General features: G+C 42.0%; 1 protein-coding gene across 2 annotated transcripts in view; it reads right to left on the bottom strand.

Annotated features, from left to right (window-relative positions):
* Positions 1-15,419, bottom strand: part of eng (endoglin) — an 86,099-nt gene that overhangs the window by 47,021 nt on the left and 23,659 nt on the right. For both annotated transcript variants that reach the window (XR_011980654.1, XM_072692732.1), the window contains exon 3: positions 4,758-4,906. Coding sequence is in view for 1 of the 2 variants with exons in the window: in XM_072692732.1 (XP_072548833.1) it covers positions 4,758-4,906 (149 nt within the window). In the remaining variant the exon portion in view is untranslated. The remainder of the gene's footprint in view (positions 1-4,757; positions 4,907-15,419) is intronic.

Raw genomic sequence — 15,419 nt, 5'->3', positions numbered from 1 at the left:
CTCCATGAGCATCAATGAGCCAATGATCAATCAACTGGTTCACCGGCTGTCCTTCCTTGGAGCAGTTTTGGTAGGTGGGTAATGACCGCTGCATACCAGGAACACCCCACAAGACCTGCCTGCCTGATGTTTTGGAGATGTACTGACCCGGTCATTGTCTAGAACATCACAGTTTGGTCCAGCTTCAAACGTTATCAATGATGATCCATGTTTTTCACTTCACCTGTCAGTGGTCCTAATGTTATGGCTGATTTATGACAGCGGATGTAAGTGACCTCTGTTCTTCTAAGCTGATGTGATGTGATGTGGGGTGTATTTTGGGCAGGGGGGAGAAAAAACAGCCCTCCTTTTATCTTCCCCACACAAACACAAGCCGTACACAGAAACCACTGTCGGGCTACAGAGGCTGACACAATGGCCTTGAACGTCACGACCCTTCTCCAGCCATCCACAAACAGTGCCACAGTCGCTTGGGAACAGGATACGCATGCTCTCTGGAATGCCCACAGACGTTCCCCCGTTTTTTTTTCCTCTCTTCAGAAGCCACTCTTTTGGTGTCCCGCTGCGTTTTCATGTTTTCTTTATCTGGAACGCAGAGACCACTACAGCAGCCTCGTAATGCAGTTTCAGGACCAACCTGAAAACCAGGCAGCTTTCGTTTTCCTCTGCCCCGCTGGACAAAATGCAGTGCTTACAGGAAATGAAAGCTCCGGCTAGTGTTTCTCGGACAAATCCTGACCAATCCCAGCAACTCCAGCCACGTTAGACGCCACTGATCTAACCTAACATCCACCTCACGCAGAGTAATACCAACGTTCATGTACTGGTTTCAGTCAAATCCATTAAATATAGCACCAATTTGTGGGTTTCCCAATTTCCCAATTTCCTAGCTAGCCAATCACCCAACCCACTCGTAAGAATCCTCCCTCTATCATATCTGCAAGGTCAGCTGTGCTCTCTCAGGTTCTGGCTGCTGATGGCACGGGATGGCATGGCCCAGGATTTGAACCAGCGACCCTGCTGAAGGGCGGTGTAATGGCAGAGGACTTTGGGCAGGAGTACTGGACAGCTAGAGGGGGATGCGTGGAGCTGACCACCTACACCCCACCCCCCCACCCCCCTTGCTGAAGAGACAGGGTGGTGGAATGAATGAGGAAAGCATATATAGGCCTGAGTAAGAGGAGGAGGAGGAGGAGTTAGGTTGTGGTCCATCTCCAAAAATTAAGTTACGCTATAAATCGAGCACACACACACACACACACACACACACAGCATTTCTAGGATAATCAATAAATCAGTCGTTCAATGAAAAAAACATGTGTCTCCATTTTTGTCAGTTTTAAGTTTACTCCATTGTTTGAACCCGTGTAAATCATTCTGGAGAAATGGACCAATAGAAATTCTCCAAATGACCTCGAATAAACTCTAATTTCCATTAGAGTTTCCATTCAAAGTTAAGACCATTTTTGCCTTCTCCTCTAAAGTCGCTGTTCTGGAGATACATGTTTGTAAACGCTGTTTTTTCGCAGCTTATTTTTGAACTGGAGAGCGAGTGCTTTTCAAACCCGTGGCCTATATTTGTCTTGCATTTTACCCACTTAAGATATTTCGGTGGATCAGTGCGCACTAAAGCACTCTTTATAACGTAAGTGGGAATGGCTGGGGCTGAACAGCTGGAGGATATGTGTAAATGCATTGATATTTCATACCATATTTAATAATATAATATAATATATTTAATAATTTGTTTTGTAAGGCTTAGTTTCTGTACATGGAAACGGGGGAGTGAACGGTACATTCCGAGACTCTTTATGCTAAATTTTACTAGAATTTTTAGAAATTATGGGAGATAACAATAATATCTCAATAATAGGCTCAATAATATGAGCCTATTAACCACTTCTTTAAAAATAATACCGAATAATGTCATTTATGCTCTTTGCAGTAGAAAAGAAAAGTGTGTATTCTGCTGAAAAAGGTCAGTTCATGGTTATTATGGCTAATTTCCATCTCTGCCATTGTGTCACAGCACAAAACCAGCTAGAGTGCACTAGAGTGCTCTGGAGTACGGCTTGGGAACGGTACTAGAGCTCCCCATAGAGATGCAGAGATGCACAGAGATCTCTTTCTCAGCCGCCCACGAGAACCCCAATCACCTCAGGGAGCCGTTTCTCACTCAGCTATGTCCGGAATGCACTGGGGCTTACAGTGCCGGTCAGTCGAGATGTCCCCAGTGTTTGCATTCGGCCACAAGGGACGGCCGACACTGCTGGTCATCTGGTATCAATCTAACTCCAGCGGGCTCCGGTGAGAAAACAAAGTCAGCCCCTCAGGAACGGTCCAGTCTAAGCAAACATTTGCAGAGACAGTTTGTTTAGAAACTTTGAGCGAGGGTTTGAGTTCTGGGATTGCGTGAAGCGCCGCGATTAAACGGCTTAGAAATGCAAAGTGAGGTTACGCTCCAGAAACAGGACTTCACACAGCAGGACTTCTTAATTAACAGGATAACTTAACCCTCTGTTGCATGATGTTGCCTCAGGGCAACAAAGCCATTTCCCTCACTCTGCAACGACATGACACACACTGACAATGAAAGAGGTTTAATAGTAATGGAAAAAGGCTGGAAAAGGCTGGAAAAGGCTGAAAGGGCTGGAAAAGGGCTGGAAAAGGCTCAAAAGAGGCTCAAAAAAGGCTGAGAAAGGCTGGAAAAAGGCTGGAAAAGGCTGGAAAAGGCTCAAAAGAGGCTCAAAAAAGGCTGGAAATAGCTGAAAAAAGGCTGAAAGGGCTGGAAATGGCTGGAAAAGGCTGGAAAAGGCTGGAAAAAGCTGGAAAAAGGCTGGGAAGGCTGGAAATGGCTGGAAAAGGCTGGAAAAAGGCTGAAAGGGCTGGAAAAGGCTGGAAAAGGGCTGGAAAAGGCTCAAAAGACGCTCAAAAAAGGCTGAGAAAGGCTGGAAAAAGGCTGGAAAAGGCTGGAAAAGGCTGGAAAAGGGCTGAAAGGCTGGTTCCTGTGTCTCTTTCTGGGCATTTCTAAACCTCATTTCTGGTCTGGACACAATATTTTAAATCCTTTCAAAATAATCATGAATTCCTTGAGCTGAGGGTCAAAGAAATGACTGTTTTTCGGTTAGAAACTGCTCAGAAAAGTGTTGCCTACGAGCAACACTGTGCAACACTGGAATGAATGCAGCCAGGAGAAAGTGAAGTATCACTTCAGCAGCCTCTTGAGAAACCCTGCAGTTATTGGCTGTGACTGAAATGGGTGCTTGTTTACGTTTCAGGACTCTGTCAAATACGTCAGCCATTTTTCTCAGTGTCCGAAATGTAGAGTGGAATTTGAGTGGGATTTTGAGGCCGCTACAATCTCCCACAATGCACTGGTCATTTCTGGTGAACAGTGAAGTCCGCTACATCAGCTGAATGTGGACCAGAATGCATTGCGAAATGCCTGGTTACTAAGCAACAGACAGTGGAACAAAAAAAAAGGCCTGCAGTGTTTTCTTATATAAGCCAATTATAATTACGGGCCACTGGATGCTGTGAAGGTTTTCTTGTGTAGTTCAATAACAGTAGGTTTAGGTTGCTCAACAACATATAGAGTTTTAACAGCACTTACAACTTACAACCTTACTAACTTCACTCCAGTTCATGTCTGTGTGGAGGTTTAAACACAGACCGACAGAGAGACAGATAGATAGATAGATAGATAGACCAACATATAGACAGATAGACAGACAGAGAGACAGACAGCCAGCCTGCCAGACAGATAGATAGATATATAGATATGTAGATAGATAGATAGATAGATAGATAGATAGATAGACAGAGATAGATAGATAGATAGATAGATAGATAGATAGACAGACAGACAGACAGAGATAGATAGATAGATAGATAGACAGACAGACAGACAGAGATAGATAGATAGATAGATAGATAGATAGACAGACAGACAGACAGACAGAGATAGATAGATAGATAGATAGACCAACATATAGACAGATAGACAGACAGAGAGACAGACAGCCAGCCTGCCAGACAGATAGATAGATATATAGATATGTAGATAGATAGATAGATAGATAGACAGACAGACAGACAGACAGAGATAGATAGATAGATAGATAGATAGATAGATAGACAGACAGACAGATAACCCTATTCAGGTTAATTTACCACACGAAAAGTGAAGCATTTGCTCTGTGTGCAATAGAGAGGCCAAAGGGAAAAGCTAAGAAATGTGGACTGATTTGGAAACCCTGCTCTGTAAAGCTGTGTTCATGATTCTCAGACTGTAATTCTTTAATAAGCTTTCACACACAGCAAGAACAGAGTCTTACCAATCAACCAATAAGCAATGTGAACATCAACTGAGATACAGCATTAATGTGGGATAAAGGCATTGCAACAGGCCACACATCTTTTTTTTTTTTTTACATTGGTGTAAATTAAGGTCTGAATAAATCTCTTAACGTTAACAGTACCAGTGTTTACTGAGGCTGGCACAGCGCAGCGCTTCCCAACTCCAGTCCTGCATATTTTCCCTGCCGTAATGCACCCAATTCAGCTCATGAAGGGCCAGGCAATTAGCTGGTGATTCGAGCCAGATGTTGGGAAAACACTGAAGTGAGCAGTGCAGATTGGAAGCCATCCAAAAACCTAAATACACTGAAAATACATGGACAAAACCAGCTTCCTATATTATACTAAATCTATTGTGATTTCTATATGGGAAGCACTGGCATGACACACGGACTTACTTGTTGCGTGTACTGCAGGTTGAGGATGTGCACTTCTTTCTTGTCTCCTGTGAGAAACCTCGACCAGCAGCCCTCCGCTATTGCATCTACAGTAATCTGCTTGTTTTTGGGAACTTCCATCCCATTTTCTTCACATATCTGGTTGGTTTCTAGAAAGAAAAAGAAGAATTTTGTTAGATTTCACAAAAATGGACAAGAGTAGAGACCAATTTCTGGCTTTGGGGTGGTCAAGGCTACTGTTGTTAGCCATGTTACACAAACCCATATGTAGCATGACATGTCTTTCTCAGTCATGAATGTTCACTGCGTGCGATGTCACCAAAACGCCATAAAAGCAGTAGAGCCAGTGCTGAGCCAGAGATTGAAAAAGGCTGAAAAAGGCTGTAAAAAGGCTAGAAAAGGCTGGACAAAGGCTGGACAAAGGCTGGGAAAGGGCTGGAAAAAGGTTGGAAACAGCTGAAAAAGGCTACAAAAAGGCTGGGAAAGGCTGGAAAAAGGTTGGAAACAGCTGAAAAAGGCTGGAAAAGGCTGGTTCCTGCGTCTCTTTGTGGACATTTCTAAACCTCATTTCTGGTCTGGACACAATATTTGAAATCCCTTCAAAATAATCATGAATTCCTTGAGCTGAGGGTCAAAGAAATGACTGTTTTTCGGTTAGAAACATGCTCTTAATGTCATCTATTAACAACTTTGATCCAAATGACCTGACCCTACAATTCTGCCTCAAACCTCATACTTGACCATGACCACTATCTTGTTTACATTAGTAGTTTGTATAAACCTTCGAGAAGGCCCAAATCTTTTATTAAATAGCTGCAGCACTTGTTTGCATTTGCATTTTTTTTTGTCTTCTGCAGCTGCCTTGTGTGAATTTTCTTGTTTTGCCAGTGTGCAGTACTGGGATTGTCCACTAGGGCCACCTCCAGCGCTCTCACTATAAAAGAGCCTGGAAAAGCCTGACCTCGGTACAGTCGTTCAGGGCTTCTCCCCTTTGACCACCTGGAAGACTCTGACTTACCCAGCACTTCTGTTCTGCTAGCGTGCTAGCTTTAGCTTTTTAGCGGGTACACTTTAACCCAGGGCAGAACGAGGCTTCTGAGGCAGTAACACGTTTGAAGCCAAAGTGGTTTGATGCTTCGAAACATTTGAAACACAGCTCTACTGCGCCACCTGTTGTGTAAAAATACAGTAAAAATACTGTAAAGTAATATCGTCATTTATTTTTTTAATTGGACAATTTTGCAAAATAATCATGTTTGATAATATTTCAAATTGCAATACATGTTGCACATCTGTCAAACACAGAAATAAACAACAGAAATAGACTTTGATGTTTTTATTTAAGATCATTTTAGGACGTCTCCAGTCAATAACCCACAAATACGAAGGTTTGTCAAAGACTTCTATTCTCTTTTGGCAGTTTAAAAACAAAATCTGACATTCAAACCAAATCCTATGGAGCATGTTTTCTTTCATTTAAAAAGAAAGTCAAGCAAACACACTAATTTTTACTTATTATATTTTATTTCAGTGCAAATATTACATTTTATGTTCAGCGTCTTATGCTCAAGAACAACATTGGCTATAGTTCTAAAGTAAAGCAGAAAGTGAACTGCAGGATATTTTACAACAGTGTTAACAAGACCAGATTAAACCTGCCTGGGGCTCTGTTTACTACCATGGCTAATCCCAAGCGTATGGATATAACATTTTCATGAACAAGAAGAAGGTAATCTGAATTGAACAGAACAGCCTTGACCACAGAATACCTTCAAAACGGGGCCTAAGCTAAAATGAACTATGAGTCAGCAAGCACATAAGCAAGTCTATTAGAGATTACTGAACACCTCAGACGTTGAGAATAGTACTAATCACTGACAGCGCAAAACTCAAGATGCCAAAGCTCACATTCAAAGTTTGGGGAAAATGGTGCAAATGAGTTGTTTGTGAAAGTATCATCGTTATCACAAGGTCAGTGTTGCTCACTCATTGCGAAAGAAGTGAGGAAATCTGTACTTTCCCAAGGTCAAGAAATGCCACATGCTGAGCAATGACCTCAGCGAGTCCACATGAGGTAAACCAAGGTCATCAATGGTGGGCTTACAGCAGTACATCTCCAGACACAGGGTCTGCTGATTTAATAGAAACTCAGGAAAAGTGTCTAATAAATAACCTCCGATAAATACAGACTTCAGTGCGAGTCTCACATTGTTTCAGAGACCCAGACTCATCGAAATCATTTATTTTCTTTATCTGCGTCTTTATTCGGTGCCCCCAGCGAACTATCCCTGCCAGTGGCCAATAAATATTGCCCAGAAGTAAACTGTGTCCTTCCTCAGGAAAACGCGGGTCAGGTGTCATTTCCTAGCCAATCAGCGGCAGCCCTGGTGGACTGGTGGCCGGTTGAAAGATGGAAGGCACTATTGGGTAGTTATCCGTAACCCGTGGCACCAGCGGGCAGGCGGCGTCATTGTTCTCGGACTTGGCTTGGAGCTGCTGCTGGCTGGCCCCTGAGCTGATGCACAGACTGACTGTCTCCCAGACACTGATTTGTCTAGTTGTCTAGAAATAGTCATAACTCTATTCACTGTGATGGTCTGAGAGTGTCATGGAGTCCCCGTTATTGGTTCCTCTCTGGTCTGGTTCCTCCTAACCCTTATTGTCTGTCCCAGGCTTGAAAGATCATGTGAAATATACCAACAGCCCTTCCAGCTTCAAGACCTGTCTTCAGCTCAGTTATATGGCTCATAGCTCTGCGTTCTCCTCACTGGCTTCCTGTAGCACCCCATCAAATTTCAAACCTTGACACTGGCCCACAGTGTCAAAACCCGATCCTTCCAGGGTGGCTCAGCTTAATCCAACATCTTTCAAGTGTCCTGTGTCATCTTTTAACCCTTTGGTGTCCCATTTTCGGTGTTATTTACATCGTATCATTGCGTCACGATAAATAAATGGACCAATAGAAATGGACCCATTGCTGACACAATATTCAATCAAATCCTCACAGCAATGCTCCATGCTCCTCCAATATCTAGTAGAAAGCTTTCTTCTTCCCTGGACAGTAGAGGCAGTTACTCCAAGAAAAGCAGGATAAACTCTTCTTAATACCCTTGATTTCAGAAGAAGCAATGAATTAGCAGGTGTCCCAATACTTTTGTCTATGTAGTGCATTTCATATGCTAGAATTGCACATATGGCCGTATATCAGTTTACTGGATGGAAAGTGTAGTGATGCACCTCAGACGCCCATCTGTCTAGGTCAAGACCTATCATCAGCCCAGTCTGCATCTGCGCCCCTTTGTAGTCCTGTCTTGTCACCATGGTAACCACTACGTCCTGTTTATTTTGTGTGTGTATATATATATATATATATATGTCCTTCGGTCGTGTTTGCTCTTAGGCTTTGTCTTTTGCTCTGTAGTTAAAAGTTTGTGTTTGCTTTAGCATTGTGTTTTTGAGATTGTGGTTTTTCCCCATCGCTCCTGTGTTTTCTTAAGGGTTCACTAGCCTCCCTGTTTAGACCTTTCCTCCATAGTTTGTTGACTTTAGACTCTTGGGATGTGCCTGCTTTGCCTCTGCCTGCCGTCTGGTCAGCATTATGACGACAAGCCCTAATAAAATACACTCTGTGTACAAAGGTAAATGTAACCAACTCACATTATATTATGAAATAAATAAATTATTTATTAATTTATTCATTTTTTCTTTTCTTTTTTTATTTTATTATTGGATAATACTACTACCAATAATAATACTAATAAAAATAATGTATAAGGTATAACGTAATATTGACATCTCCGATGATTTGTGGACCTAACTATTAGTAAAATGACTCAAATGTAACCAACTCACATTATATTATAAAATAAATAAATTACATATATATTTTCCCACTTTTAATTGTATACTACTACTAATAATAATAATAATAAGGACAATAATAATAATAATTTAATTGTATAATATATATATATATATATATATATATATATATATATATATATATATATATATATATATAATCACATATATTATATACCATATAATGATGTCAATAAATGGGAATATATATATATATATGAATGAGTTCGTTAGAAGGGGTGTCCACAAACATTCGGACATATAGTGTATAAGTCATCTTAGCTGGTGGTACTGCAAGAAATGAGCTGCACCCATTGCTGACATAATTATAAGCACCTAATGAACCTAAGGTCACCATGCCCATTGGCCAGCATGGGCTAAAGGGGTATAACCCCCCAGCATCAGTCTGTAGGCTGTGGGGTTCTCTGATTGGTTCTCTGAAGTGATGGAGCTCCATCCAACACCTCTGGGATGTGCTGAGGTGACACAACAATCATCCGCCATCAATACCTGACTTCACATATGCTCTCATTGTGGCTGAATGCAATCAAATCATCCTCACCACACTGTTGGAAGAATGTCAGAACATAGGGCAAAGCTTTTTCAGAAGAGTGGAGGCTGTTACTGCAGCAAATGGAGGACAAAGTCTTTATTAATACCCTGGCTATTGGAAGAAAGCAGGCGCCTACAGATTTTTGGATGTGTGTAGCTAATTTTAGCGATTATGGACTAAGGACTATATCTGCATACTTCGCTGCCAATGCTACCGCTAATGCAGGGGTGAACAGAGCTAAAGCAATGCTCCATGCGTCACTTCCAGGGCATCTAGCAGGGCGTAGGAGGATGCTAGCTAGCTAAACGGCAGCTCAGGACGAATGCTTACATAATCTGCTGCCGTTCCGGTCGTCTTTCACATGCATGGCATGCATCCAGAGCGACCTACAGAGGTGTTCTGGCAGTGCTGCTCATTTTTGTATCGTATGCAGTATATTATGGAGAACTCGCTTCCACGAGGCACGGCCTAATTAAGCGCGGTTAGTAAGTCCGAAGTTCACTCGCTTCCTAGTTTCCAGGGGCCCAGAAGGATGAGGCAACAGGAAGCAGCCGCGTTTGTTCGGACAACAGGAAACGCTATGTTTAGAAAGACAGGGTTGATGATGGTGGCGGTCCTGGCACTGGTCAGGCCTGTGACGCACTTGCATGCTCCGCAGGTGGCTAAATCACTAACTGGGGACTGACCGTCCTGGTTTAAAAAAATACTGTTAATTATTAAATACTGTTGTTTATTGTTGATTTTAGATGGTCGCTGACATTAGACAGTGTCATGGCATTTTCTGGGGTCAAATGACCATAGCTAGGTCATGCCCCAACCCCTCAAAAAATTGCCCCTTAGTAGATGTAGTAATGCATTCACTTAAGATCTCCACTTTGGATATTTTAGTTGCATCCATACCCGCAAAAAGCTATGTGATACCATAGCAACCACCTTGCAACCATCAAACAACACCATGAGAACCACCTAGCTAGCAATCACCTGGAATAAAATAGCAACCCCATAGCACCACCATAGCTACCATAACCACAACCATAACAGTTTTACACCCAACACCCAAAAAAAGCTATGTGATACCATAGCAACCACCTTGCAACCATCAAACAACTCCATAGGAACCACCCAGCAACACCACAACAACCACCTTGCAACCATCAAACAACTCCATAGGAACCACCCAGCAACACCACAACAACCACCTTGCAACCATCAAACAACACCATGAGAACCACCTAGCTAGCAATCACCTGGAATAAAATAGCAACCCCATAGCACCACCTTAGCTACCATCTACTTAAAAACAGTCTCAGCATATTGACTATGTGGTTGCTATGGTGTTGCTGCATGTTTTAATAGGCTGAAGCTGTTTTTGCTAGGTGGTTTGCTACCTAGATTATTTGAAGATTGTGTCATGGCATTTTCCGCAGTCAAATGACCATGCCTGAGTCATGCCACCACCCCCCACCCCCTCAGTTAATTAAACAAATGGACCCTTGTGAAGAGACGGATAACAGTTTTACACCCAACACTCAAAAAAAGCTATATGATACCATAAGAAACCACCTAGCAACACCACAGCATCCATCTGTAACATCATAGCAACCACATAGCAACACCATAGCAACCATCTACTTACAAACAGCCTATTGACTATGTGGTTGCTATGGTTGCTACGTGTTCAATAGGCTGAAACTAGGTTTTTGCTAGGCGGTTGCTCTGGTGTTATTTGAGTTGCAATGCTAACAAACCCAAGAGTTTCTTTCCCCAGTCACTGGGAGGCAGATAAAAACAGGCAGATGCGGTTAACTACACTTAGAGTTTTACCATAGAAAACAGGGTAAAAATAGCTGCATATTTTAGGGTGAAAGGCTGTTGTTGTTTATTTACAGTAAATTACAGTAAACAAACAAAGAAATTACAAATAAAACAACATTTTTTGGATTCCGTGTCTGGTCGGAGAGGGACCACCACCACCAGCTGTGGTTGCCAGAACACAAGTCTGAACTGTTGCCAGAACTGAAAAATAGCTGTAACTATTATATTAAAAGACTGTTGTTTATTTTACATTTACCTTTACATTTACATTCATGGCATTTAGCAGACACTCTTATCCAGAGCGACTTACAAGGTTACACGTATTACAGGGGTGGGCCAATGTAGTGTTAGGAGTCTTGCCCAGGGACTCTTATTGGTGTAGCACAGCATAGTCACCCAGACCGGGAATCGAACCCTGGTCTCCCACATGGTGTTGCTGTAATGCAATGGTAGTGGTGGTGTTATCTGTTGCGCGCTTATGAGTTTATGAGTCATCGCCAGGTTGCCAGATCATTACTGTAAAATACAGTAAAACTGTTCCACAGCTGAATGTTTTTGGGTGAAGGACAGTTGTTTATTTACAGTAAATTACAGTAAAATAAGTGAACACTACTGAAGGCTAAAGTAAAGATTACTTGTTTTTTATTATTGTATGGGTTTTATATCTGGTTTGGGGGATGTCAATGAACCACCAGCTGTGTTTGCCAGAACTTTACTGTAAAAATACAGTAAAAAAAAATAAATTAGCTGTAAATCTTATAGTAAAAATCACCAGGTTGCCAGATCGTTACTGTAAAAATACAGTAAAAATGTTCCACAGCTGTGTATTTTAGGCTGAAGGACAGTGTGTTTATTTACAGTAAATTACAGTAAAATAAGTAAGATTTACTTTACGTTTTTTATCATTGTATAGGTTATATATCTGGTTTGGGGGATGCCAATGAACCACCAGCTGTGGTTGCCAGAACATTACTGTAAAATACAGTAATAATGTCCCACAGCTGAATGTTTTTGGGAGAAGGACAGTTGTTTATTTACAGTAAAATAAATAAACACTACTGAAGGCTGAAGTACAGATTTACTTTACTTTTTTATTATTGTATGGGTTTTATATCTGGTTTGGGGGATGCCAATGAACCACCAGCTGTGTTTGCCAGAACTTTACTGTAAAAATACAGTAAAAATGTTCCACAGCTGTGTATTTTAGGCTGAAGGACAGCAGTTTATTTACAGTAAATTACAGTACAATAATAATTATAGTACATTTTTTATCATTGTATAGGTTATATATCTGGTTTGGGGGATGCCAATGAACCACCAGCTATGGTTGCCAGAACTTTATTGTAAAACTATAGTTAAAAAAAAAAAAAAAAAGAAAAAGAAAAGAAGCTGTAAATCTTATTGTAAAAGACTGTTGTTTATTTTATGGACCATCACCAGGTCACCAGAACTTTCAAAAAATGTTAAAACTACAGTAAAATGTTCCATAGCTGTATATGTTAGGGTGAAGGACAGCTGTTTGTTTACAGTAAATTACAGTAAAATAAAATATACACTACTATAGACTACAGTGCATACTTAATTTTTCAGTAATGTTATGGATTCTATATCTGCTCTGAGGGGGGGTGTCACCACCAGCTGTGGTTGCCAGAACTTTACTGTAAAAATACTGTAAAAATAGTGTAAAAATAGCTAAATCTTAAATCTTATAGTAAAAGACTGTTGTTTTTTTATGGATCATCGCAAAGTTGCCAGAATGTTACTGCAAAAATACAGATTTCACAATGTGGTTGCCAGATATGCAGATATGCCAGATATGCATTACAACTGCATAAAAAAAAGAGCAGCCTTATGTGTCCAGCCTTATCTTCGTCCACTCCTTTATTTCCCACGGCAGATATGAACCGTAGCTGTGTACGATAGAGTGAGCGACAGCTGTTTATTCACAGTAACGCACCATCGAAATACACACTACTGTAGACTGTAGTGGGGAGGTACAGCCTAATGCTGTCGGATTATTCGCCAAAACGTGTGTTTACAGCATTACCATTAAAGATGCAACACCACAGCAACCACAAAACATTTTCTGTTTGGTGGTTGCTATGGTGTTGCTATGGTGTATGTGGTTACGTAGTGTCTATACATTGGCTGTGGTATAGGTAGAGCTATCACCACTTAGGTATAGCAACAACTAGGTATAGCAACACCATAGCGACCAGCTGGTAACACCACAGCTGCCACCTAGCTAAGTTTTGAGCTTCAGCCTGCAGGGTTTTCCTTTTCTAGCTACTTTGGAGATGGTGTAAAAGTTCAGTGCACCACTTTTTACAGGTAGACGTTGTTATTGTTGTTGTTGTTGTTGTTACAGTTTGCTCATACCCCCCCCCCCCCACCCCCCCACCCCCCCACCCCCTCTGCCTCAGCAAACTTATCTCAGCCTGTGGAGGAGAGATAGCATTTCACAGACATCTCAGCTCTGTCACATCTATCAGTCACCACAATCAGCCACCGAGGATCCTGGCTGTGTTTGCGCTGACCGGTGAAGCTGACCCAGGAAATGCCGATGTCACTAAACGCTCTGGCTAAACGGTTCTGTGTTAAATGAGCTATAAGCCCTGCTAGCCTCGCTCTATCTACTTTATCAGGAGCCTCAACGATCCTTTCCCATGCAAAGAGACGCCGCTGGAGGCTGACCGCTTCCATTCGGTCTCCAGCGCGCTGGTGGGAGCGCTCCTCTATTTTTCATTGTCAGAGGAGAGATAAAACCCGGAGCTGTCTCCATTCATCATACACACTTTACGGGGGCTTTCTCGGGCTCGCTGTTTTTTTATTATTATTTTCTGGTCCGTTTTCTGGCCTCTTTTTTCCCCTCTGTTTGTGTGCGTGTGCGTGAGTGTGTCTCATTTTCCTGTTTGACCCCTAGACCTTAATCTGAGCCAAAATACACACTCATAAGGGAGTCTCTATTGCAGCCAAAGGGGGGAACAAAGTGAGTGAGTCATAAAGGGATTGCTAAATGCTGAACCAGTACACACACACACATGCTCATACACACACCGGGGTAAATTACATTGCATTGCCTTGGAATGCAGTTAGATGGAGAGCTGAAATTGCACTGCACTGGTGTAAAACTGAGCAAAATATCAATCCATAATAATAATAATCCATATTTTCCCTGACGGCCTTTTATGGTGTTTGCACTCGTTTATGTGGGATTTTCTACCAAAAGCAGTCGAAATCCATCTTTACAGGACCATAATTTTTTTTTTGTCCTGTCAAGTTGAACTTTTTAGATGTTACTGTCCCTTTAAGAGATACATGTAAATGTATAAATATGTAAATTATGTAAATGAGTTCTACTGTGATTTCTCTTTTTTGGGTTTAGTTTCAAAGGCAGTCCAGAATAAGACTCTCCTCATAAATTCAATGTAAATAAGCGGGGCTAAATGGCTATACTCTGGCTATAGAGTGGGAGAGTATATGTATGGATTGGAGAAGCATGATATTTTATGATAGGGGCCCTTTAAAGGGGCCCTTTAAAGTGCTGATCAGCAATGGTGGTATAGTAGTGAGCATAGCTGTCTTCCAAGCAGTTGACCCTGGGTTCGATTCCCGGCCAATGCAGCCCTTTATTACTATTACTGTTACTACAACTCTTTTAAGAGGCAGTGGTGGGCTATCCGGGCTATCAATGACAGGGTTGTGGGTTCGATGCCCGGGCTCAGCAAGCTGCCACTGTTGGGGCCTTGACCAAGGCCCTTGACCCTCTCTGCTCCCCGGGCACTGGAGTTGGCTGCCCACTGCTCTGGGCACTCACACAAATACTTGCACCTTCACCCTTCTGTTAGTGCTCCAGGGAAGGCACTTGTCCTATGGGAAGGCCATAGCGGTTCCTGATTAGGGCTTTAAGATGGTACTGTATTATTTTTAATTTCACGCTTGTTGGACATAGCAGAGCACATATGGTGAAAACACTTGAGGCCTGCTAATCTGTCCACAACACAGCCCTGTAGTCTAGCTGTTAGGTCCATTTTTATGTTCTGTAAGAACTAGCATGAGCCGGTCTCCACTTTTCTATGCGTTATATAGTATTTTGGAGGTGTGGGGGCTTATCTTACATTGGGCGATGGGTACATTGGGTAATCTGACCATTACCACTGCTAAACTGCTCTGAATCGGGAGAGAGAAGCTGGTTAGCATTAGTTTTGTTAGCAGGATAACTAACTTAAGCCTGGTTGACTGAAACCCCACTTATAAACATTTTGACGAGAATGACTCAGATCCAGACTGGTGGCTAACGATCAAGCATCTGTAGCCACTCGCTAAGCTAGCCGTTTGCTAAACTAGCGCAGCTAAAGCTTCACCGAGTATCAGACGGCCCGCTGCAGCTGCTGGTGACTAACTACTGAGCTACCAAACCAAAAACGTTTGAT

The sequence above is a fragment of the Salminus brasiliensis genome, chromosome 1 (genome assembly GCF_030463535.1).
Source record: "Salminus brasiliensis chromosome 1, fSalBra1.hap2, whole genome shotgun sequence".
In the NCBI taxonomy this organism is placed as follows: domain Eukaryota; kingdom Metazoa; phylum Chordata; class Actinopteri; order Characiformes; family Bryconidae; genus Salminus; species Salminus brasiliensis.
The sequence above is the reverse complement of the archived record's forward strand: the minus strand, read 5'-3'. Positions and strand labels throughout refer to the sequence as shown.